This window comes from Rhinolophus sinicus, linkage group LG07 (genome assembly GCF_036562045.2).
Source record: "Rhinolophus sinicus isolate RSC01 linkage group LG07, ASM3656204v1, whole genome shotgun sequence".
NCBI classification, from domain to species: Eukaryota; Metazoa; Chordata; class Mammalia; order Chiroptera; family Rhinolophidae; genus Rhinolophus; species Rhinolophus sinicus.
The window spans coordinates 84,567,340-84,592,265 of NC_133757.1; the positions used below are offsets into that span (position 1 = coordinate 84,567,340).

At 48.5% G+C, this 24,926-nt stretch overlaps 1 protein-coding gene across 3 annotated transcripts in view; it reads left to right on the top strand.

The window, feature by feature from the left end:
* The window catches only part of OLFM2 (olfactomedin 2), a 56,623-nt gene extending 32,761 nt beyond the window's left edge, over positions 1 to 23,862 (top strand). For all 3 annotated transcript variants that reach the window (XM_019745024.2, XM_019745025.2, XM_019745023.2), the window contains exons 2-6: positions 18,589 to 18,738; positions 20,414 to 20,560; positions 20,826 to 21,045; positions 21,485 to 21,591; positions 22,716 to 23,862. In XM_019745024.2, the coding sequence (XP_019600583.2) occupies positions 18,589 to 18,738; positions 20,414 to 20,560; positions 20,826 to 21,045; positions 21,485 to 21,591; positions 22,716 to 23,393 (1,302 nt within the window). In that variant the 3' untranslated portion in view covers positions 23,394 to 23,862. The remainder of the gene's footprint in view (positions 1 to 18,588; positions 18,739 to 20,413; positions 20,561 to 20,825; positions 21,046 to 21,484; positions 21,592 to 22,715) is intronic.
* The last annotated feature ends 1,064 nt before the right edge of the window (positions 23,863 to 24,926 follow it).

A 24,926-nucleotide genomic window follows, 5' to 3' on the forward strand; every position in this document is an offset into this window, starting at 1 on the left:
AATAGGACTGACGGGGGAAATGGGTTGACTAAGGATGAGGTCTCAGGTAAAGTCCAGGCTTGGTTTGAGCCATAGGAGCGGGGCCCTCTCCAGATGGTAAATTGCACTGCAGAGCGGTGGGCTTTTGGGCCACTGCACCAATTAATCATTGGCTGCTCCTGGGGACAGGGGATGCCTCCCAGGCATCTCCAGGGCGTGCTGGCTCCCAAAAGCCAAGGGCAGGCCTCTGGAGAAGGTCACAGGTGCTAATTGTGAGCCTCTGCTCTCAGCAGCTGCGGGGTGGATGCACCCAGTCAGTAAGGAGATCTGGGCAGAGCCCCAGGCTCCACCGAAGAGGGTCAGAGGAGCGCCAGGCATTTACGCCAATCACAGCATGGATGTCTGACACAAGAGCCTGTTCTCAGCTCTCTTGGGATGAAAATCAGGCCAGCTTGGCACCGGGGCTCCCCTGACACAGCTGAGATCCTTTCCGGATTCATTACCTGCCAGAGCCTCAGCCCTCTGCTTCCCAGGCTTGCCTGGGAATTGCAGAAGGGAGCTGAAAAAAAGAGATGCCATCCTAAAACAGGTCAAAATGGATCATTTAATTCTCCATGGCCCTATGGGAAAACATTGCTGTCATCCCCATTTTACAGATATGGAAATGGATACACAGAGAAGTTAAATCATTTGCCCAAGGCCACACAGCTAAAATGTGGAGGAATCAGGATTTGAACTCAAGTCACTAGGCTCTGGGGTCTATTTGCTTCAGAGCTACACTCAACTGCCTTAGACCCATGACTCCTTCAAAACCCAGAGCTCCTGTATCTACCCTGGGAGGGAGGGGAAAAAGGAAATGAGCCTGAGAGAATGGAACGTAAGGTGTGCGGAGAGTGAGGGGAAAGCGGTGACATGGAGGACTTGGAATGTGCCAGAGGCATTCATTCATTCATGCCCTGATGATGCGTGCCTACTTTGTTCAGCATGTACTGGTGTTGGGGCCACAGTGGAAAAGAAAAAAGACCTCAGCCCTTTTGGAGCTTCCAGTTTAATAGGACACACAGACTCTCACCCCAGGCAAGGAAGAGAATAAACTGTAAGAAGGTTGTGAGAAGGAAGGGGTAAGGGACTGGGGAGACGCACACAGGAGGGGACCCTGTCTTGTTTGCAGGGATGGGGAAGGCTTCCTGGAAGTGGTGATGCTTCCTCTAAGCCCTGACAGATGCATAGAGTTTGGGGAGTCCTGGTGTAGCTGTCAGGTGGGCAGCAGAGAAGAAACACCCACAGACCTGGGTTCATAATTCCAGCTCTACCACTTAATATATAGAGCAAGCAGCATCACCTCAAGGTTTTAAAAAATTGTACAAATATTTATTGAGCATCTACTATGTACAAAGTGCTTTCCTAGGGATTGGGAACATGGTAGTGACCAAGACATGAGGTCCTTATACATGTCCCTCTTAGTGGGACACCAGCCAACAAATATATTTAGTATGGTTTCTGCTATGACAAATGCCAGGCGGGGAGTTGGGGACTGAGAAGGGCTTCTTTAAGGAGGCAGTCAGGGGAGGCTTCCCTGAGGAGGTGACTTTTAAATTTAGTTCTTAAGTATGGACAAGAAGGATCCAACCTTATCACTGTTCCTTCAAAGGCTTGTTGTAGGGGATGAAACAGGACAGTTGACATGAGCAAATGCTCCCTGAGTATGTAGTTTGGTGGTTAAGACAACTTTAGAGAGAGGCAGTGTGGGCCATGAGTTCTGTTAGCTGGTCATTTACCTCGTGTCCCTCGGATCCATTCCTTGCCCTTCCCTTGTTCTCTGTAGCTCAGGGATTGAGCCTTGAAAACTACAGTTCCCAGGTTCCCTTGCTCACTGGCTTCCTATTAGGTTCAGCCAATGGGATGCCATGGTGGGAGTTCGGAGGTGGGAGGAAGAGAGAAGCCAGGGGATTTCTCCCTGTTTCTTTGCTGTAGGCAGTGGCATCTCTCCTCCGCGAGTCCAGCTACCACCTGGCGTCCACTCAGGCAGCTGTGATTCCTGCGTGGTGACTCCAGCTACTGGGCACTGGTAACATTCCTCCCTTTGGCCTGCCAGCCCGGCAGCGTCTTGCAGTTGCTCTTCTTTTGATCACTTCACCTTCTCCACTGCCCTCTTTCCGCCCTTTTGGCTCTGCAGCATCACACTTCCCATATTAAATATCCTCCATGAACTATCAGGCATGGCTTCTGTTCCCTTCACAGACCGATGCCACTTGACTTTTCCTCTCTGCCCTTCAACATCATGTAGCTGTTGTAAGGTGAATGGAGACAACACTCTCAGTAGCTGACCTTACACGATTCTTATTTGTATGGTTTGAAGCTCTACACAGGCGCTCATTTAACCTCCAGAACAATCCTAAGAGGTGGGTGCTACCGTTAGCTCTGTTTTATGGGGAAACTGAGGCACGGTGAGGTTCAAGTCACTTGCTCAAGGTCACACGGCTAGAAGGTAGCACTAGGAGGTCCCTCACGCACACATTGTGCAGTGACGTGCCTGGCCTACGGGCAGTCCTGGGCAAGGCTGAGAATAATGAGAATCATGACATGTGGAGCTGGTCTCTGCTGAGTGCCCAGGATGGAGGTGATGCTGAAACTCCACCTGAGATGGACGCAGGCACTGGCGGCCACAATGCACACTGATTGAAGGCCCTTCTGGAACCTGCCACCTGGAAGAACAATCTCAGACTCCTGCTGGCTCCTGTCCCAGCCTTGAGGAGAGGGGGCAAAGGGCCTCTCTCTAGCAGCTTTGGCTGGGAGCAGCTGCTCAACGCTTAGCCAGAATCGATTTCCCTTCAACTGGCCCATTCTCGCTAACAAAGGGCTCCAGTGACCCAGGTGGCCGTCAGTGCCCCCTCCCCTCTGAGTGGAGGACGTGCTTTACAGCCGGCTGGAGCTGTTTTCTGTCTTTGAGACTCATTTCTTTGAAAGCTGTGGAAGACTCCTAGGATGGGCTGAGTCAGGCCGTCCACCCCAGCCCCGTGTGCTCACCTGAAGGACATCTCTGCCTCGGTGTTGCCCTGGCCAGTCCGCCCTCGTGATCTTTCTGACCAGATGCTTCCCTGCTCACACACAGTTATGGGCTGAATTGTGTCCCCACCCCCCCAAATCCATATGCTGAAGTCCTCACCCCCAGAACCTCAGAATGTTATTATTTGGAGAAATGGCTTTGAAAGAGGTAATGAAGTTAAAATGAGGTCATTAGGGTGGGCCCTAACCCAGTATGACTGGTGCCCTGATAAAAAGAGATGAGGACACAGACACGCACAAGAGAAGACCATGTGAAGACACAGGGCGAAGACAGCTGTCCACGAGCCAAGAAGAGAGGCCTCAGGAGAAACCAACCCTGGTGATACCTTTGTCTTGGACGTCTGCCTCCAGAATGGTGAGAAATTAAATTTCTGTGGTTTAAATCCCCCAGTCTGGGGAACTTTGTTGTGGTGGCCCCAGCAAACCAATCCATGTGCCCTCATGGCTTCCCACCCCCTCGGGGTGACGCTTGAGTCCATCATTCAAGACCCTGTGTGACCAGGCTCAACACGACTGTGTGTCAGGGTCTGGCGGGAAGCTTGGCTCTCTCAAAACAGACACGTGAAGAGAATTCCACGAAATGACTATTTTCAGAGGGGTGGGCAGGGTTAAGAGAACAAGCAAGGGGGTGTTGAAGACCCCTGGGGTCAGCAACTGAGGGGAGCTGTCACCACCCTTAAGCCTCAAAGCATGGTGGCCGTAGGAGAGTGTTCCCCTTGGGGAGGCAGGAGTTGTCACAACAAAGTAACAGGCTGGCAGCTTAAACAACAGAAACTTAATTTCTCACCATTCTGGAGGCTAGAAGTCTGAGCACAAGGTGCCAGCAGGATTGGTTTCTTCCGAGGCCTTTCTCCTGGGCTTGTAGATGGCCGCCTTCTCCTTGTCTCCCCCTGTGCACATCTGTGTCCTGAGCTCTTTATAAGGACAACAGTCGTATTGAATTAGGACCCACCCTAATGACCTCATTTAGTTACCTCTTTAAAGGCCCGCTCTCCAAGTGCAATCACATTCGGAGGTTCTGGGGGTGAGGACTTCAATATATGCATTTGGAAGGTCCCCAGGGGAGCGACCAGCTTCAGGAGAGGAATACGTGCAGCGTGACAGGAACCACTGCTTGGCAGGAACGGAACGAGGGGAGTACATACCCAAGGCTTTCTCTCCTCTGCCCTCCCCGCCCCCAAGTCTTCTGTGACCACTGTCATTGGCCAGACCTCGCCAGAGGCTGGATGGAGGGCAGGGATTCTGGGAGCTGCAGGCTGCAGGGGTCCGCCTCCCGGAGCACAGAGTGATGGAGAAGTGGGGAGAGAGGATCTGGAAGGGCAGACGGGGGCTTCCCAATTTGAGCTTCAGCTCCTCATTGGACACTTTTTAGGTATGCCGTGCCTCGTCCTACTAGATTAGAGCCTTCACGAAGGCAGGGATCTTGGCCTTTCTGTCTCATTGGCTTCTGTGTCTCTAGAGTCTAGAGTCGTGCATGGTGCATAGTAGGTGTTCAGTAAATATCTGTGAGCTGCACAGATGCTGTCTCCCCTCCAGGCATTTGCCCATGCTGTTCCCTCTGCCTGGAAACCTCTCCTCACCTTGCTGACTCCTGCTCATCCATCCAGTCTGTTTAGCTCCTGCTCCTGCCAGGAGGCTGTCCCCACACCCTCACAACCAGGTTCCATTGCCAGCCTCTGTTCGTAGAGCGCCCTGTGCATAGCACGTGTCACACCATTTTACAGTCACCACTTCCTTGTCTTAGAGGTGATACAGAGCAAGCCAACATTGTCTTCACCCCCATTCCCTTTGAAAGATGAGGAAACTGAGGGGAGGTAAACTGCCCAGGGTAACACAGAGCCACGATTTAAATGCAGACTGTCTGTTTCCGATACTATGTAGGCTGCCTTTCTGTGCTCCCTTTAACCACCTATTTGCTGATTTTTATTCCATAATCAATTTTATCACACTCACTTATACTATATTATCTCGCCTATGTTAAGCCATTTGATTATATTAACAACCACCCGTTCTTAGCCCCATATCACAACTGGGGAAATGGAAGCCCAGGGTTGTTAAGTCACTAGCCCAAAGCCACACAGTAGAACTGGGATTTGAACTCAGGCAACCTGGCTCCAGCATTGGCACCCTAAATGACAGACTCTGTTGCCTCGCCTTGGCCAGGGGAGTTGAATGCCTTTGAGAATCATTTCTTTGAAACACTGGAATGTGTGTCCAGGGTGCAGTTACATGATAAAAAATTTGGATCCAAATTAACTTGCCTCCCCCAGGGAAACACATGGAGCCCATGAAAGTGGGTTTTCAGGCAGTGCTGGCACCTGGCTATCCCTGTGAGTTATTAGCTGGCAGGTTGGTCCCTGGTCACCTGCTGGCTACACTCTCTGGCCTTCGAGGCCCTCTTCTGTCCAGCCCCTGCCGGGGAGCCTTGCAGCAAACACCTCCATTTTGTGCAGGGGTGGCCCTGCCTATCGGCGTGAAATGCCTCCGCCAGCCACAGAAGATAAATTTACCCCATGACGACCTTTTCCACGCGCTGATGGATTGATTTCAGAAATCCAGCCCCAGCCAGCCTGCCCAGCCCCAGCCCCCACCACGGGCGCCGATGGCTGCAAATTTATGCCCATGCCAGAAATTGAATTCCTGTAAGTCGAGGGAAGTGTCTGAAAAGCTCACCCAGGCTCATTTTTACTTCTGACAAACTTCAGTCCAGAGATTAAACCTGGGCCAATGTCTCCTAGCAGCAGGGATTGTAGTGGTGAGGAAATGACCTCACTGCGGGCATATTTTTTACATTCTCTGCCTTCCGCATGGCCTCTCAGGGCTGAGAAATAAACAGCAGCCATGCCTGCAGACCTGTGTGGTTAAAGGGAATTCCCATTTCTGACCAGCTAATGTTAAAAAAAGGGCACATTCTGTGTACCCAAAGGCAGGCCTCTCGGTCCCCGTGGCAAATACTGAGCTGTTCAGAGGGATTGGAAGCAAAGCTTCTAATTCATTGCCAGGCTCCTGCACCAGCTCCTGAGGCCAGCTCAGTCTCGGCAACTTTACAAGGTTCTAATTAAACTTCCTTGGGTTGTAGCAGAGAGGACATCAAAGTCTGGATATTTCCAGAACCCCTCGCCCCCACTCTGCCCCCTGCCAGAGGCCCAAAGGTGGTGGAGGGAGAAGCAGAGAAATCAAGTGACAGCTCTGCGAAGGAAGAATCCCCGTCTTGCTAGAAAGCTCTCTCACTTGCATTGAAATATGAAATGTCTGGTGCAAATGTAGCTGTTTCTCTTTGGTCCAATATTAAAGAAATGAATCCTTGATGTCTACAAAAAAGGATCAAAAACGAACCTTTCTGAAAGGAGAAGGGCTTTTATTTCACTGTGAACTTTTGTAGATCTAGCCTCTGGCAGGGATGTCTACAGAACACGGAGTGTGGGAGGATAAAGCAATAAATGACTGCCATTCATGTATTAATTCATTCAGGAAGTGTCTGGGAAGCAGCTACTCTGTGCCAGACATGGGGCTGTGAGCTGAGGAAACCGCAGGGACAGATTAGAACCCAGTTCCTGCCCTTCCGAGCTAGTGGCATATTCTACAAAATACCTGACCACTAGTCCTCAAATCTGCCAGGGTCATGAAAAGCAAGGAAAGATTGACACGCTGTCACAGACCAGAGGAGATTAAGGAGATGTGATGACTCAATGGCATGTAGGATCCTGGGTGTGATTCTGGACCAGAAAAGGGGCATGAGTGAAAAAATTGGAGAAATCTAAATAAAGTCTGGAGTTTAGTAATAGTGACGCACCAATGTTGGTTTCTTTGTTGTGACAAATGGACCATGGACATGTAAGATGTTAACAACGGGAAATTGGGTGAGGGACATATGGGAGCTCTCGTCTTGTCTTTATAACTTTTCTGTAAATCTAAAATTATTTGAAAATAAAAAGGTTTATTAAAAAAAAAAAAGTCAGCAGGAGACATGGAACTATTCTAGAACAAATGGATGTATTAACTCATTATCTTGACACAACCTTGTGAAGCCCAACCATTATGATCCCAATTTTTAAACAAGGAAGCAGAGAGGTTAAGAAAGGCACAGAAGGGTTAAGCTACTTGCCCAAGAATTTGGACTTAAGGAGCTGTTCATGCACAGGTATTTGTTGAATAGCTACTGTATCTTCTCAGGGGCCGACCAGAGAAACAGAATTCTTCTAGGCATTTCATTAGCCTAGATGAATTAAAATCCAGGGAATTGGTTACACAGATGATGGAAGAGATGAGAAACTGAACAGAGGATGGAGAGGAAACTCAGAGATAAGCAGTAAAAGAGAGCTCCTACCCCCCCCCCCCCCCCAGGGCTGGGGGTCAGATAGAAGAGGTGGTATAAATGGAGCCCAGGAGTGTGACTACAAGTGGGAGCTGAAGGCACAGAAGAGACGCAGCCACTGAAGAGCACAGGAAGCAGAGAAAGGTGGGAAATACCTCTGCTTCTTCCTTTGTCCGTCCCTTGGATCTTCCATGAATGCCTCCCGTTGGCTGAACCTTCCAGGAAGCCAGAGGGCAAAGGAGTGTGGGAAATTTAGTTCCCAAGCCCACGGAGCAGGGCAGGAGAGGGAAAGGGAATGAAAATTCAGCTGTGTGGTGTCTTACTTTTAAGCATGTGTGTGCATGGAGGGCCTGCAGGAGTAGGTCAGGGGACAGTTCTGATCGCCATTTTACAAACAACAGTGGCAGAGACCTGCTTTGGAACTCACAAATAACAGGAAGTGGCAGATCCAGAACACGGATTGTGGTTCATTCTTGTAGGTTCTGATGAGGACGGGTGAGGAATCAGCTGCAAAGCCCTAGAATAGGACCTGGCTCACAGAATGTGATCCATGAATGTGAGCTATTATTGATGGTGATAATTATAATGATGGCTGCCATTTTTATGATGCTAAAGGACCTTCCTTTGCATAGAACTGTCATATCCCACTGTCACAGGACTCGGTGTATATGTGGGAGGAGGATACTAAAATACCATGGAACCGATTCAGGCAGGGCTCATCCTGGAGCCCAGGCACCCCACTCTGCTGAGGCCTGAGCAGGTGTTGCGTACGTGAAGGGGGAGGGGGAGAGTATCCTAAGCATTTGTCATAAGTTATATAAATGTCTAACCACTATGCTGTACACCTGAAACTAATATAAAATTGATTGTCAACAGTAATTGAAAACATATTTTTAAATAAAATAAAACAAGAATCTACCCATTTGTCTGTCATATCAACTGTGATGCAAGACCTCATCATGACTCACCTGGAGGACTGTGGGTGTGGGCAGGATGTTCAAAAGCCCTGGGCTGATAAAGAGCTCTCTAGTTGTTGAGGGCCTGAAAGGAGGTCCGTGAGACTCAGGAGACTCCAGTGAGAGTTTGCTTCCTCCAAGAAGGGTCTTCTCAAATGGGGTGTTCTTGAGTGCTGGGGTGGGAGACTTGCACTTTGTCAAAGCAGGCTTAGTATGTCTCTTGTGTGAGAATTTGTAGCCTTGATGCAGACCTCTATTCATAAATCCCACGCTTAGAGCTCTCTGCAGGAATCCATGGTGGTTTCAACACAGCCCGGGCCACACGCAGAGGAAACTGACTGTGTTTGTAAATTCTTTTTTTTTTTTCAAATTGGTGAATGACATATAAGTTTCAAGTGTACAATTCTATAATACATCATCTTTATATTGCATTGTGTGCTCACAACTCAAAGTGTGGTCTCCCTCCATCACCATGTATTTGATGCTGTTTACCCTCTTCACCCTCTGCCCCACCTCCTTCCCCTATGGTAACCACCATAGTGTTGTCTGTGTCTATGAGTTAGTTTGTTCATTTGTTGCTTTCTGTTTTATATACCACATGTGAGTGAAATCATATGGTTCTTGTCCTTTTCCATCTGACTTACTTCGCTTAGCATGACACTCTCAAGATCCATCCCTGTTGTGGCAAATGGCAGTATTTCATCTTTTCTTATGGCTTAGTAGTATTCCACTGTATATATGTACCACATCTTCCTTATCCAATCACCCACTGAAGGGCTCTTAAAATTGTTTCCATGTCTTGGCTACTGTGAATAATGCTGCAATGAACATAGGGGCACATATATCTTTACGAATAAATGTTTTCAAAATTTTGGGGTTACAAAAAAAAAATTGGGGGATTGATAACCAGAAGGGGGATTGCTGGGTTTGGTAGCTCTCTTCTTACTTCTTTAAGGAACCTCCATACTGTTTTCAATAGTGGCTGTACCAGTTTACATTCCACCAGCAATGTATGAGGGTTCCTTTTCATCCACAACATCTCCAACACTTGTTATTATTTGTCTTGTTGATGATAGCCATTCTAACTGGGGTGAGGTGGTATCTCAGTGTGGTTTTGATTTGCATTTCCCTAATGGCTAGTGAAGTTGAGCATCTTTTCATATATCTGTTGACCATTTGTATGTCTTCCTGGAAAAAGTGTCTGTTCAGGTCGTCTGCTCATTTTTTAATTGGATTGTTTGTTTTTTGTTGTTGAGTGCATGAGTTCTTTATATATTTTGGATATTAGCCCCTTATCAGAGGTATTGTTTGCAAATACCTTTTCCCCTTCAGTTGCTTGCCTTTTGATTTTGTTGATGGTTTCTTTGGCTGTGCAGAAGCGTTTTCATTTGATGTAGTCCCATTCATTTATTTTTGCTTTTACGTCCCTTGCCTTTGAGGTCAAATTCATAAAAGCCTCTCTGAGACCAAGGTCCATATATTTAGTACCAATGTTTACTTCTGTGCATTTTATTGTTTCAGGTCTTATATTTAAGTCTTTGTTTCATTTATAGCTAATTTTGTGTATGGTATCAAATAGCAGTCTAGTTTTATTCTTTTGCATGTGGCTTCCCAATTTTTCCAGTACCATTTATTGAAGAGGTTTTCCTTTCTACACTGTGTTTTTGGTTCCTTTGTCAAAAATTAGTTGCCCCTGTACATGTAGATTGATTTCTGGGATCTCAGTTCTGTTCCACTGGCCTGTGTGTCTGTTTTTCTGCCAATACCATGCTGTTTTGATTATTATCACTTTGTAGTATAATTTGAAGTCAGGAAGTGTGATACCCCCAATTTTGTTCTTTTTTTCCAGGATTGCTTTGGCTATTCAGAGTCTTTTGTGGTTTCATACAAATTTGATGATTTTTTTTTTCTATTTCTTTGAAAAATGCCCTTGGGATTTTGATGGGAATTGCACAAAATCTACATATCGATTGAGGTAATATGGACATTTTAACTATGTTGATTCTTCCTATCCATGAACATGGGATATCTTTCCATTTCTTTGTGTTTTCTTCAATTTCTTTAAGAATATCTTGTAGTTTTCAGTGTATAGGTCCTTCACTTCTTTTGATAAGTTTATTCCTAGCTTTGTTTGTTTTTTGAAATCTTTTTAATCTTTGTTTTTTTAAATCTTTTAAAATCTTTAATTGGAAAAGGAATTGTTTTTTCCATTTCTTTTTCTGAAATTTCATTGTTAGTATATAGGAACGAAATGGATTTTGTACATTGATTTTTGTATCCTGCAATTTTACTGTATTTTTTTTTTTTGTTTTGTTTTGTTTCTAGCAGTGTTTTGGTGGAGTATTTAAAGTTTTTTATATATAAAATCATGTCATCTATAAAAAGTGACAAACTTACTTCTATATTCTCAATTTGGATGCCTTTTATTTCTTTCTCTTGCCTGATTGCTCTGGCTAGGACTTCCAATACTATGTTGAATAACAGTGGTGAGAGTGAGCGTCCTTGTCTTTTTTCTGATTTTAGAGGAAGAGATTTCAGTTTTTCACCATTAAGTATGATAAGTATGACATTAGCTGAGGGTTTGTTGCATATGGCCTTTATTATGTTGAGATACTTTCCTTCTAAACCCATTTTATTGAGTGTTTAAGTCATAAATTGATATTGTATCTTGTCAAATGCTTTTTGTGCATCTATTGATACGATCATTTGATTTTTATCCTTTATTTTGTTAATGTGATGTATCTCATTGATTGATTTGGGTATGTTAAACCATCCTTGTGCCCCTGGGATGAACCCCACTTAGTCGTGATGTGTTATCTTTTTAACGTATTGTTGTATTTGATTTGTTTAGGATTTTTGCATCTATATTCATAAGAGATACTGGTCTGTATTTTCTTTTTGTGTGTGTTGTCTTTACCAGTTTTTGACATCAGAGTAATGTTGGTTTCATAACATGAGTTAGGAATTAGTCTTTCTTCTTCAACTTTTTGGAACAGTTTGAGAAGGATAGTTATTAAATCTTGAATGTTTGGTAGAATTCACTAGTGAAGCCATCTGTTCCTGGACTTTTTTTTGTGGGGCGGGGGGAGGTTTTTCATGACTATTTCAATTTCCTTACTGTTAATCAGTCTATTTAGATTTTCCAGTTCTTCATGCTTTAGTCTAGATTCAGTCTAGGAAGGTTATATATTTCTAAGAACTTGTCCATTTCTTCTAGGTTATCGAATTTGGTGCCAGATAGCCTTTCACAGTGTTCTTGTAGTCCTTTATATCTCTGTGGTGTCCTTTGTAACTTTTCTTTCATTTCTAATTTTTTTAATTGGGGAATATTGGGGAACAGTGTGCTTCTCCAGGGCCCATCAGCTCCAAGTCCAGTCGCCGTTTTCAATCTTTAATTGCGGGGCGGCGCAGCCCACCATCCCATGTGGGAATTGAACCGGCAACCTTGATGTTAAGAGCTCTGTGCTCTAACCAACTGAGCCATCCGGCCTCCCATCTGGAAGCTCAGCGGCAGCTCATTGTCTTCAATTTAGCTGTGGAGGGCACAGCTCACTGGCCCATGTGGGAATCAAACCAACAACACTGTTATTCAGAGCTCGCGCTCTAATCAACTGACCCATCCAGCTGCCCCTCATTTCTGATTTTCATTTGTGTCTTCACATTTGCAAATTCTTGCACAAGGCAAGCCTCCTCCACACCTTCCCTGGACTCCAAGGAGGGAAGTCAGTTGAACTCAGAGACTTGTTTCTCTTCCTGCTTTTTCCAAGAAAATCTATTTCATTGATTATTGGTCCACATTGGCACTGTGATGGCAGAGAGAGACTAAGTCATGCTGAAATGTAAGTACTGGCCTGGACTGGGGCTCAGGGGGCACTGGGGTCTTCTGCCAAGATTTTGATGGCTTCAGAGGGTGCCAGACTGGATAGCCTCTCAGGGCAAGATGCGGTAATTACATTGGGAGGGAATGAATGAATGAATGAATGTGTGAACACACGGTTGCTCCCTCTGCCCCCATCCTGGCCCATTCCCTGGTCACAGTTTCTCACAGGCTGAGGGAGGCCCTAGTTCTCTCTCTTGGTGTGGGTTAGCTGATATCTTCTATAGGACCTGTCAAGCTTATCACTTGGGGGATTTGCCCAATATCTTGAGGTTTGGCAGGGGCAGCCTGCTATTATCTCAAGCCCTACAAAGGGATGCGGCCCCTGTCACAGCTCAGACGTGGCAGACAACCATGTCCCTGATCATTCATCACAGCCGTTCTGCCACGCCAGCAGTCGGAGAGATGCTACAGCTGCCTCTGAGCCTGCCGGCGCCTGTCTGCAACCTGATCTCAGACCATCCCTCCCAGGGAGTGATGGAAGCCAGTTTGCTGGCAGAAAGGGAAGTGCATGGTGGATCTGTGAAGACATTTGCTCTCTGTCCCACCAACCAACAAGCGTCTGGTCATTCAACAAACATTCATTTTGCCAAGCCCCGGGGATTCAGTGATGAGCAAAGCAGACAGAACTCCCCACCCCTATGCCGTCTCCTGTCCAGGAGCAGAGGCAGGCCTTGAGCCAGGGGTCACACCCATGAGGTCCTAATGGCCATTGCGATCAGGGCCTGATGGAGGACAGGGGAGGTGTGGCATGGTGGTGCAGACTGTGAGCCAGAGGGCCTGAGTTTAAATCCCAGGCCCACCACTTGTAGGCTGTGAAGTTCTGGCCAAGAGATATGAGCCCACTCTCGCTCAGTTTCTTCACCTCTCAAAGGTGGATAATGGCAGTGCCTGCCTCCTCGCATTGTGGTGAGAATCAAATTAGTTACAATATGCAAAATGCTTAGAACAATGCTTATATAGTAAAGAATAGAAATATTAGGGGGGGAAAGCACAGGGTGCCCTGAGAGGTGGGTAACCTGGGACAGGTACAGCAGAGCCTGCTTTTGGAAGCCCCAGTAATGGGGAAGAGTGAGCCTGGCCAGGAGATGGGGTGAGAGTATTGATGGCAGAGGGTCCAACCCGTGCAAAGGCCTGTAGGTGGTAAAAATGTACGGTGTGTTCTGGGAAGGGTAGAACTGGACCAGAGAGGATACGGCAGTGTGAGCCTTGTTGATTGCTGCTTAATAGGAAATGGGACTTGCCTCTGCCAAATTATGCCAAGGAGATGCCCCAGGATAAGAAGGAACCGAGCCGTGTGGGGGCCAGGACGCGGCTAGCATCTCTGCGCATCCTCCATGGGGCTCGACTCTCACCCCTCTCCACCACTGACATTTCTGTTATTCCTCATCATTCTGCATCCTCAGCCCCAACTCCACAGGACTTTCATCAATTCTTCCAGATTGTCTCAATTCAGCGACTTCAAGCTCAAACTAGTTTGACTTCGGGAAGTTACTGAATTGGCTTTAAAGTGTCATGAGGGTTATAATAATAATAAATAATAATAGTAATAATAATAATAGCAAACATTCTGTAGTGTTACTACACGCTGGTGCCTGTTCTAATTGCTTGTACATATAGTGTTAACACATTTAAGCTTCCCAGAAACCCTGTGAGGTAGGTACAGTTAGGTCCATTTTACAAATGAAGAAATGGCAGCACTGACTTGCCAGGTCACACAGCAAGTGAGTGGCTGAACCAGGACATAAACCCAGGCAGGCTGAGCCCTGGACACTGCTCTTAACCATCTGGTTCTACTTTACCATCCGAGTGGGAACAAGAGACATCCAGAAGAATGAGTTGTTTCTATCGTAGGGATGTTGTTTGGAAAGATGCTGGTGACATTACATAGATTCATTCCTTTTTGGAAGGACCGTGGGAGAGATCCTTGCCTGTTCTTGGTACCAAAAATACGTAAGCTTTCTCCTGAGCATCTGGCGTGCTTTGTTTCAGGACACTGAGAACTGCATAAATGGCCAGCTTTCCCTTTTTGAGTTGACTGCTAAGGAGCATGGAGACAAATTTATGGTCCATCCATATGCTGGTTGTTCGGGTTTTTAAGGGATGAGGTTTTCTTAGTCTCAGTTCTGGTTCTGTCTGTGTCCCCACTTTTCTCTTTCTTCCTTTTCTCTGTTGCAAAATTATATATATATATATATATATATATATATATATATATATATATATATATATATATATTTTAAGGAACTGAAAAAAAAGGTCTTTAGAAGACCAAAATACATTTGTTGTAGAAAACTTAGAAAATAAGATATTTTTGAAGATGCAATAAAAATCCCCACTAATCCCCAGTTTTAATGGCTGAATAGTATTCCCTCCTGTGGATGCATCTGTAGTTTTGAAATCAATGCCCCTCTCATTAGCCAACATGAGGGAAAACTCCAGTTGTCCAATTTTAAATGGTGCTTTAATGAGCATCCTTGTAGCAATTGTGTGCTTGTCCACACAATGTCCCTGGGCTAAATTCCTAGACCCGGATTGGCTGGGTTACATGCAAATGCAGAAACCTTAAAGCTTTGGCTCTGGATTGGCAGACTGCCCTCCAGAAACATCTAATTCTGAGTCTCCTATTTAACTGGAGCTATCGTGTGTAAACCACTTGGAATCCTCTCCGGAACAAAGCAGGGTACAAATAAATACATAAACCCCAAGCCACTTCTGTTTCCTGATTAAATTGTCCAGCCTCAAACACAGTAATATCCTTGTCTTATTAAGAGGCAGCCACTTGCTCTGTTCCTGTGGGCTAATTCCTGGGAGCCAGTGATGCCAGGCTGGCCGTTCCTGGGATCCTGGAGCCAGCCCTTAGCCTTGAAAGGACCAGGAATTGTTTTTAAACCAAGACGTAGGTGGTGGAGCTGTACGCTGAGATGATGACCTCAGGTGTGACAGCGAGAAAACCTTTTCCTGCATTTCTCATACCGTCAATCCTGGGTCTGTTACGGAGACATCGGCTTAATTGGGGCAGCAGCCTCAGCAAAAGTATTTGAAACAATCACAGCCAGAAAGACACTTTGAGGAGCAGCCTCTGAATGCATAGCTTACCCTCTTAGAGCCCATTAGCAGGAATATTAAACTTGGAACCAACAGCTGAGCCAAGAAAGCAGCTGGCTTCTCCTGCACATTTGCCACATCCAAGGTGAGATAGGCCACGTCATCGAAGGGGTCTGGATGCTCCTGGGCTCTCACACCTGCTATTACAGCATTTCCCTTAGTATAGACCATCTTCTGTCCCTAGGGCTGTGATCTCCAAGAGTTCATGACTTTGGTTCCAAGCTAAACCCTGTGTGGGAGAGCAGGCATTTGGACTCTCAAACATGGAGCCTTCCAAGACATTCCAGAAGTCTCTGGGGACATGAACTTGCCTGTGTATTTGATCTTGAACCTGACGACGAGGGGCAAAAATCAGGATCTCTGCTGTGCTGAGAGTTGGCAGCCAAACCCCAGGCATTTGATTACACTGCTGCAGAGAGCTTTCCGGCAAGGTGGTTCCAACGCAGGCAATTATTTTAGGAAAGCCGTGGAGGCCACCCCTCCTTGCCACTTAAATCTTCCTTCTCTTTTGCAATTCAGTATTTCAATTGTTGAGAGTAAGTGGATTGTTTGCTTCAAAGGACAGACTGGGAAATATAGGAAGGAGATCTTAATTATGTTGGACTGGACTGCTTTGTCTCTGCACAAATGAGAATTTTCAGGGGGTTCTGTCCAAATTGCTTGAGGACGAGAGCCAAGGGGACATGGATAAGGATGCTTGGACTCACGTTCATTGTTCTTTTGTTTGTTTGTTTGTTTGTTTTTTTAAGAACTGGGTTTGTCATGAAAGGAGGCAAAGCTAGTTCTATGTTCTCCCAAACCACCTATGTCTTGGTTTAAAAACAATTCCTGGTCCTTCCAGGCTGAAGGTTGGTTCCTGGATCCCGGGGGCAGCCAGTCTGGCATCACTGGCTACCGGGGGTTAGGGGGAAGATTTTGGGGTCACCCCTCTTGTCTTGGGTTGGGCTCCCTCAGAAGCAGAGCTGGAGAAGTTGAGTACAAATATTTACCTGGGAGCCCAAGAGGAAGCAGTGAGATGGGAAGCGAAGGAAACCCTGCAGGGTGAACTCACGAGCCTGGGCACCTGGGGCACAGGTCCCAGTGAGCTCCCCTGGGGAACTGCATGCAACGCATTGGAGAAGTGAGAGGGCTGGTATTTATCACTAAGTCCTATGAGGCGTGGGTGGGACTGCAGGTGGGAGGGACTTCTGCCTTCTAGTCAAAGGAAGATGGGGCGGGACCGCCAAACGAAGCCCTTGGCTTGGGGGGTCCTGAGCAATTCCGTGGCAAGACTGGCTTAACTCACACCTGAACGCAAGGAAGGCTGGGAAGGTGAGGAACTTCATTCCTTCACAGGGGAGGCGTGGACTCATAAAGAGGGGGTTCCCTCAACTTCGAAAGGGTGCACGTAAGGTGCAAAGAATGACTAATTACAATTGTGTCAGGTGGCATTTATGAATGGTTTATTTTTCTTATAAATTAGTGAGGAGTCAAGCTCATCTGTACAATTATATCACTCGTTCACATTCCAATAAGCTTAAAAAAGATTTTATTGAGTAGGCGAGAAAAAGGTGGGCTTATAATAGCTGGAGACTCCAGGATTGTGCGTAGCTCACAGTCTGGCTTATCTGCTCCCTCAGGGGAACAGCTTCTGCTGGGCGGTCAGTAAACGGCTTGCAAATGATCAATTATTGTGGGGTTTGCTTTCTCTTGAAAACACTGGGGGTTTTATCAGAATTTCTTCGCTGTCTGTAGGAATGCATCCTGGATAGGACCAGAATCGTTCAGTTCCCCCCTCTACGGTCACCACCCATCATCGCTTGCCGTGACATGCAGTCACCTCTGCCCTGGTCTCCTGCCCTCGCATTTCCCGCTCCCTTGCCCCCTCCTCCGCCCCACACACAGAGTCTGTTCCCCCCACAGCAGCCAGAGGGCGCCTGTGAACCCTTGAGTCAGGTCACATCCATCCTGTTTAGACCCTTCCATGGCGTCTGCCTCACTCAGAGCAAACACCAAATCCTCCCCACCGCCTTCAGGCCTGAATGTGCTGCCCTTCTTGCCCTCGTCTCCCTCCTCCCTGCTCCCTGCCACTTACCCCTGTGCTCACTCTGCTCCAGCCACACCAGCCTCCTCCATGTTTCCCAAACACACCAGGCATGATCCTGCCTCAGGGCCTTTGTGCCTTCTGTTTTCTCTGCCTGGAACATCCTTGCCCCGATATCCACGTGCTTCTCCCTCACCTCCTCCAGGTCTGGACTCAAATGCATCTTCTCGGGCAGGCTTTCCCAGGCCATACGAAAACTGCAACCCCTAACCTCCTCCAACCCCAGTGCCCCATCATTTCTTCCCTGTATTACTTCTCTCTATAGCACTCATCACCCTTTAAGTACTTGGTGTTTACTTATTGGTTCATCTCTATCTCTCTAATGTAAGCTCCTAGAAGAGCTTTTGTGTTTGTGTGTTTTGTTCACTGCTGTGTTTTCAATATCCATAATAGAGCTTGACATACAGTAGAGACTTAACAAATACTTGTTGAACAAATGAGACCATCATGCCCTGATAAAAACAAAAATAGCAGGACTTATGCCTAACTCCAGTGTGTTCTGGGGAAGGTCAAGGGGGGCCCGATCTGGGGACCCAGCATGTTCCATCCAGTGGTAGTCTTTGCTTTTTGAACAATGCACAAACCTATTTCACAGCAGAGGACCGTTTTCCCAGCACGCCTGGTAAGAGCGCCAGTGTTCCAAGGAGCGTGGCTTGGGAAACATCCGTGAATGATCTCTGAGTGACATAAACTGACTTGAACTTTAGTTTAGGAGGAGTCTGAAGGTAGCAGCCCAGAAGTCTGTGTGAGGATTGTCAGGCTTTGGCTATTAACTTGCCTTGGCTTCTCAGGAGCAGGGGCGGAGGGAAAGTGGGGACAAAAATAGGGCTGTGCTTAGTGGCCCGAGGTATATCCAGACCTTATGTGTCACCCTGGGCTGGGGAAGCAGAGAGGGAGGTCCAGGTTTGGGTGTCAATATGAGCAGGTCTATTTCTAATGGTGGTTACGGAGGCAGTGTTGCATGTGGGCGAATGTGTGTGAGAGAATAAATTCCTGTCCTGGGGAAGGGCTCGAATCCCATAGTTCCTCGCCAAGTTCCTTAACCCCTCACACCCCATCTTGTCAGACACGTGGCACATGGTCTGGCATATTCCAGGGGTCCAGCAAAGGGCATCTGTTTTTTTCTCGGGCTTCCTTTCTCCCTTGGTGGGGATGGCTGAGTCCCCCGTTGAGTTCCCATTCTCTGACCTCTGACCTCCCACAGACCCTCTTCCAAAGCCCAGAGGAAGGCTGGCAGCTGTACACCTCGGCCCAGGCTCCTGACGGGAAATGCGTCTGCACAGCTGTGATCCCTGCACAGAGCACCTGCTCCCGGGATGGCAGAAGTCGGGAGCTGCGACAGCTGATGGAGAAGGTGAGAGCCTTCTAGATCCCTTGGGGAAGCTGCAGAAATCTCCCAATTGCCACCCTGCCCTCTGTCCTTATTCAGGTCAGCCGGGGACCCATCTAGCCATGTGGGTTATTCAGAGCTGGCAGATAACCTGCCTTCCGTCTAGGTGGGTATTTTAGTTAAAATCTGTTTAGTGCTTCTTTGGAGGAGAAGCTGTGTGCCGCGTGGGGTCCTGGAGGAAAGAGGGCCCCAGTGGCAACATCTGTGTTGCCTGCATGTGAGAGCTCCAGCCCCGCTATGCACACCCCACTCAGCCCCTTAGTTCGTTAAGCACGCCTGCTAAGAAGGTGTTTTGTGTCCCTTGGGGAGGGGTCTCACCCTCCATCTCAAGAGGCTCGTATACAGGTTCCTTCCCTTTCTGATTGTGTTCAATAGAAAATGGTCCCCATTCAGTACCTCGCCAAGGATTTCTTGGTGCCCTTTATGGACTGATTGCTGTCCCTTGCCACTGCCCAGTTAATGCCTGTTAGACAGCTCTGGTATTGGTGTTGAAAGGGACCAGCTACTCCCCACATCACCCTATAAAGGAGGAAGCTGAGACTTGGCAGAGAACAGAAGAGATCCTTCTCGGCACTGGAGGCTCCCACCCATTGACTCCGCAGGATCCTGCCCCACCCACAACCCCAGAACTGCTTTCCTCAGCAGTTTCAGACATCCGTGTGATGTCCCCTGATTGTGGGCAATGGCTATGAAGTGTTCTGTGGTGGCCACAGTGGGTGTCAGGCTGTTGGGTTTCTGAGAACTTCCAGGTGTCATCTGGAACGTCTGTGTGTTTCAATAAGCATCCAGTGCTGTCTTTGAGTTCACCTTAGCCAGTGAGGCTCACCTTGGCCAGGTGGGTGCAATTCACTTTACCCAGATGGAGGTGGGAGCTAGGAAGCCTTAATCTGGGTCAGGCCAGGGCTAGGGAATTTCAGCTTACTCATTTAGCTGAAAAGTATTAAGCGATGGCTTAGGACCAGTGCTGGGCACTGGGGATTTAGCTGTGGACAGGCGAGGTACCAAGTCTGCCTCTGAGGATCCCACCTGAAGGAGGCAGGTGAATAAGACTGTTCCAGATAATAGTCATAGCTGGGAAGATAAAAACTGGGTAAGCGGAGAGAGGGTGAGCAGCTACTTGAGACAGGGTGGTCAGGGAAGGCCACCCTGAGGATGTGATGCTGGAGTTGAGACCTGAAGGGTGAGAAGGAGCCAGCTGTGGGAAGATGAAGGGAACAGCGCTCTAGAGGGACCAGCAAGTGCAAAGACACTGAGGAGGGAAGGAGCTTAGAGTCTGTGAGAGCAAAGGGGGCTTGTGGTTGGAGTGAATGAACGTGGGGGAGGTAGGTGAGCGGGCAGGACCAGCCCGCAGGGTTTACAAGGGCAGGAAGTGATCCAATCTTCCTTTTGAAAAGCTCCTCTCTGGCTGCTGTGTGGAGAACTGACTGTTGGGATCTAGGGTGGGACCAGGAGGCCCGGAAGGAGGGGAAAGCGGTGAGAGGTGATGGTGTCTTCCAGGTGGGGCCAATGGACGGATTGGGCATTGGGAGGCTGCTAGTGAGGTCAGGGCAGGATAAGGTTGGTTGGGCGTTTGCCAGGTTTTGTCTGGGGCAGGAGTGGGGGCAGGAGTCTGGCTCTCTCTAACCCTCCCAGTTCCTAGGTCCAGAATGTCTCCCAGTCCATGGAGGTCCTTGAGTTGCGGACATACCGTGACCTCCAGTACATGCGCAGCATGGAGACCCTCATGCGGAGCCTGGATGCGCGGCTCCGGGCAGCCGATGGGTCCCTCTCAGCCAAGAGCTTCCAGGTGGGTCCTTCGGGGCTCAGGTCAGAGGTCAAGGGAAGAATGGGGAATGGTGCCCATTAGTTTCAAGAGTGGGCTCCCATCTGGGAAGACTGATGGTTGGCTGGGATCTAGAGTCCAGTATAGGCCAAATGTCAAGGGCCATATGTGCATCAAAGGGGTGAAGTGAAAAAAAAGGGGGGGGTGAGGTTATGGGTCAAAGGTTGGGGTTATATCTGGGTCAAAGGTCAGGAGTAGGGATCCATGACAGTTCCATCTTGGCGGGCAGGAGCTGAAGGACAGGATGACAGAGCTGTTGCCTCTGAGCTCAGTCCTGGAGCAGTATAAGGCGGACACGCGGACCATCGTGCGCCTGAGAGAAGAGGTGAGGAATCTGTCCCGCAGCCTGGCAGCCATCCAGGAGGAGATGGGAGCCTACGGATATGACGACCTGCAGCAGCGGGTGATGGCTCTGGAGGCCCGGCTCCACGCCTGTGCCCAGAAGTTGGGTATGTTTGGACCCTTGACCTAACCTCTGACCCCTGACTTTCATGCCTAACCCCAACACCACCTGTGTGTGCAGAAGCTAGACAGTGTTGACCTCTAACTTCTGTCATTGGTGAATATCTTCTCCCATTCAGTAGATTGTCTTTTCATTTTGTTGATGGTTTCCTTTGCTGTGCAAAAACTTTTTAGTTGACCTGTAACTTCTAAGCCTTGACTCTTGACCTCTCTACTCAAGGCTGAAAATAGACCTAAAGCTGGAAATGGCCCTGACCCTTGACTTGCAGCCTCTCACCCCCAACTTAACTCCATCTTGGAACCAGATCTCTGGATCCTATCTCACCTCTGGTCCCAACTCTTCTCAGTCCCACCTTATCCCTGCCCTACCTCCCTTGGGCTCTTCCTACTTCCCACCCCTTCATTCCCCCTGTTCCTGCCTCCCAGGCTGTGGAAAGCTGACTGGGGTCAGTAACCCCATCACCATTCGGGCCATGGGGTCCCGCTTCGGCTCCTGGATGACCGACACGATGGCCCCCAGTGCGGATAGCCGGGTGAGTGACAGTGCCCATCCCAGGGGTTAGAGCCTGGGAGGGACATAGCCTGTGGCTGCCCGTAGGTGCCCAGTGATTTCACACCAATGATTCTCTTGTAGCTCAAAGTGTCTTGGAACCTCCAGGGCCCTTGGACCTCCCCTTGACTGTCTAGTGACCACAAAGTGACCAAGGGCCTTCCAGCCCTGTGAATCTCAAGTGTGTTGACCTCTGATAACTGTATAGACACAGACTAATAGTTACTAGTACTACTGACCAGCTCCCAATGACCACTGACCTCCAAGTTACTACACGGTAACCAGTGTCTTCACAAGGGTTAGAGACTCCCCACCCCAGCACTGCTCAGTGACCTTTGGACTTCCAGTGGCCTCCATGTTCACAATTTCCCATCACTTCTGACCCACAGGAACTGCCCAATGACTGTCCTAGTGACTGATATCCTTGCCATGATCATTGGTCTCCCAGGGATTATGGTAGTTCCACCAGGTGGTTAAGAGCTTGGGTTTGGGAATCAGACTTGGATTTGCACCTCAGTTCCAATCATATCTGTCCAAAGTTCCTTAATGTCTTGGAGACTCAATTTCCTTATCTTCAAAAAGGTTGTGATAATGTTGGCATTAGAGTTTTTAAGATGCTTAGCCCAATAACCAGCCCCAGTAAGGGCAGTCACAAATGCTAATGAACGTGGTGGTGATGAGTGATGATGATGGGAAAGATGCTGATTATGGGCCTGGTCATCTTGTGGCTACAGGGGTTACCATGGGCAATGAATTCAAGTGACTTCTCATCACCCAGTGGCTGTCCAATGACCACTACCATCCAGTATCCAATGATCAGTGAATTCCCAGGTCCAGTGAGCCCCCAGGGCTTGTAATTTGCCCTGATCCTTTGGGATCAAGCACCGTCCACTTAGTGTGTTTTAAGACCAATGCAGTCTCTGACCAAATGATCCCAGTCGCTGAGACTATGAAGGGTCATGAGTGGTCAGTCATTGGTCATCCCATGGCTGACGAATGACCACTTAGTGACTGTTGATCCCTAATGACCGTGGTAGATTCCTGGGTGGTTGCTGGAGCCTTGGATCATTGGCGGTGGTCCCCCAGTGACCAGTGGCTCTCTCCTAGGTCTGGTACATGGATGGCTATTACAAGGGCCGGCGCGTCCTAGAATTCCGCACCCTGGGAGACTTCATCAAAGGCCAGAACTTTATCCAGCACCTGCTGCCCCAGCCATGGGCGGGCACAGGCCACGTGGTGTACAACGGCTCCCTGTTCTACAACAAGTATCAGAGCAACGTGGTGGTCAAGTACCACTTCCGATCACGCTCCGTGCTGGTGCAGAGGAGTCTCCCGGGGGCGGGTTACAACAACACCTTCCCCTATTCTTGGGGTGGCTTCTCTGACATGGACTTCATGGTGGATGAGAGCGGGCTCTGGGCCGTGTACACCACCAACCAGAACGCGGGCAACATTGTGGTCAGCCGGCTGGACCCACACACCCTCGAGGTCATGCGGTCCTGGGACACCGGCTACCCCAAGCGGAGTGCCGGCGAGGCCTTCATGATCTGTGGCGTGCTCTACGTGACCAACTCCCACCTGGCCGGGGCCAAGGTCTATTTCGCTTATTTCACCAACACGTCTAGCTATGAGTACACGGACGTGCCCTTCCACAATCAGTACTCCCACATCTCCATGCTGGATTATAACCCCCGAGAGCGGGCCCTCTACACCTGGAACAACGGCCACCAGGTGCTCTACAATGTCACCCTCTTCCATGTCATCAGCACTGCCGGGGACCCCTAGGGGCTGCCACATGAGGGCCACCGGAGGCCCTTTCTACTCTGCCTGTGTCCCTTCAAGTTGATCTGTCTGTCATGCCCAAGCCCTCTCTCCCTCCTCCTGTCCTTTTTCTTCTCTCCTGCCTTTGGCCCAGCTTTCATTCTCTGCCTCTGTATTTCTATTGGTGCATTTTCTCAATGTTGTCTCTTCTTTATTGATCTCTGATTTTGATACTCCAGTTCTTTGCTGTTCTACCTTTTTATTGATGTCTCTCTGTCTTTTTATTGATCTGACTCTCCCACTCTTTCCCTGTCTCTGCCTGTCTTTCATCCCTCCCTCGCCTCCCTCTTTGCTTCCCACCCATTCCCCATTCCCTCTCTCTGCACCCCTCCCTCTTCCCGGTCCCCAAGGAGTTGAGTGCATGGATCTGTTTCTTTTTATTTTACACCGTTTCTTTCCGGGTTGCTGGAAATAAACGGGACCTTTGACATTTGATGCTTCAGTTGCTCTGTGTCTGGAAGGGGCAGAGGAGGCAGTGGTGAAGGCTGAGTCCGAGCCTGGAGACCCCTTGTCCCATTCAGCAAGCTTTGTGAACTGGGGCAGGCGAGACCAGCATGGGAGGGTGGCATGGCAGGGCAAGCCCTTTGGGAAGATAGGCAAAGTTATTTCGATCGAAAACAATTTGTTTAAGCAATTTGATTCAAACACCCGAGAATTCTATCACGATGAAAACTGGCCTCAAATGAATATTCTCCATCACTGTTTTTTTTCACTCATTGATTACTCTGGTGCATTGCTGCAAAGGCTGGCAACTTTTTAAATGGGGTTTTAACAATTTGGCTGTTTTTATGAGTTTGGGTGTGAGTGGGTAAGACACAGAATTTTTCCTTTCCTCTTTTTGCTTTGTAATTTCAGAATCATTTTGTATGAGTCGCACCTGTTCTGAGTTAATAACCAAAGGCTAGAAAGAGCCTGAAGGTGCACTGGGTGCCTTTAGTTGCACACACACACCTGGAGCCCATTCGCCTGGAAGGGTCTTGGGCGGTTGTGGGTCTGACAGGGCTCCTGGAGGGGAAGGGCAGGCGACGCTAGGAAGTGTGGAGACAGGAAGGGGTGTGTGAGGGAGTGGGGGCGACGTTGACGAAGCAAGCTGAGGCCTAATCCTCAGGAGGCTTTGGTGATGAGACTAAGGGGACGGCTGTGGGATCACGGAAGGGGAAGAACCAGATGAAAGCTTTATTTTAGCCAGATCCCTGGTGGCCTAGGTGAGATGAACCACAAGGAGAGTGGGGAGAGTGACCTCTGGGGCCGGTGGTGGGGAACAAAGGTAGTGCTGTCTACCACAACTCTCTGTCCCCCACTGAATCCTGAGCAGACACATTGTGTAAACAGCCCCACCGGCCAGACCCCACCCCCACCCACTGAGGCCAGAGGCTGCAGAAACTTGCTCCTCCGGGATCTCCCTGATCTCCCCATCTCTAATTAATGGCCTCTTGATTAAATCATCTCCGCTCCGTGTTGGCATCTCCGGGAACTTGGGACACGGGGGCCATATTG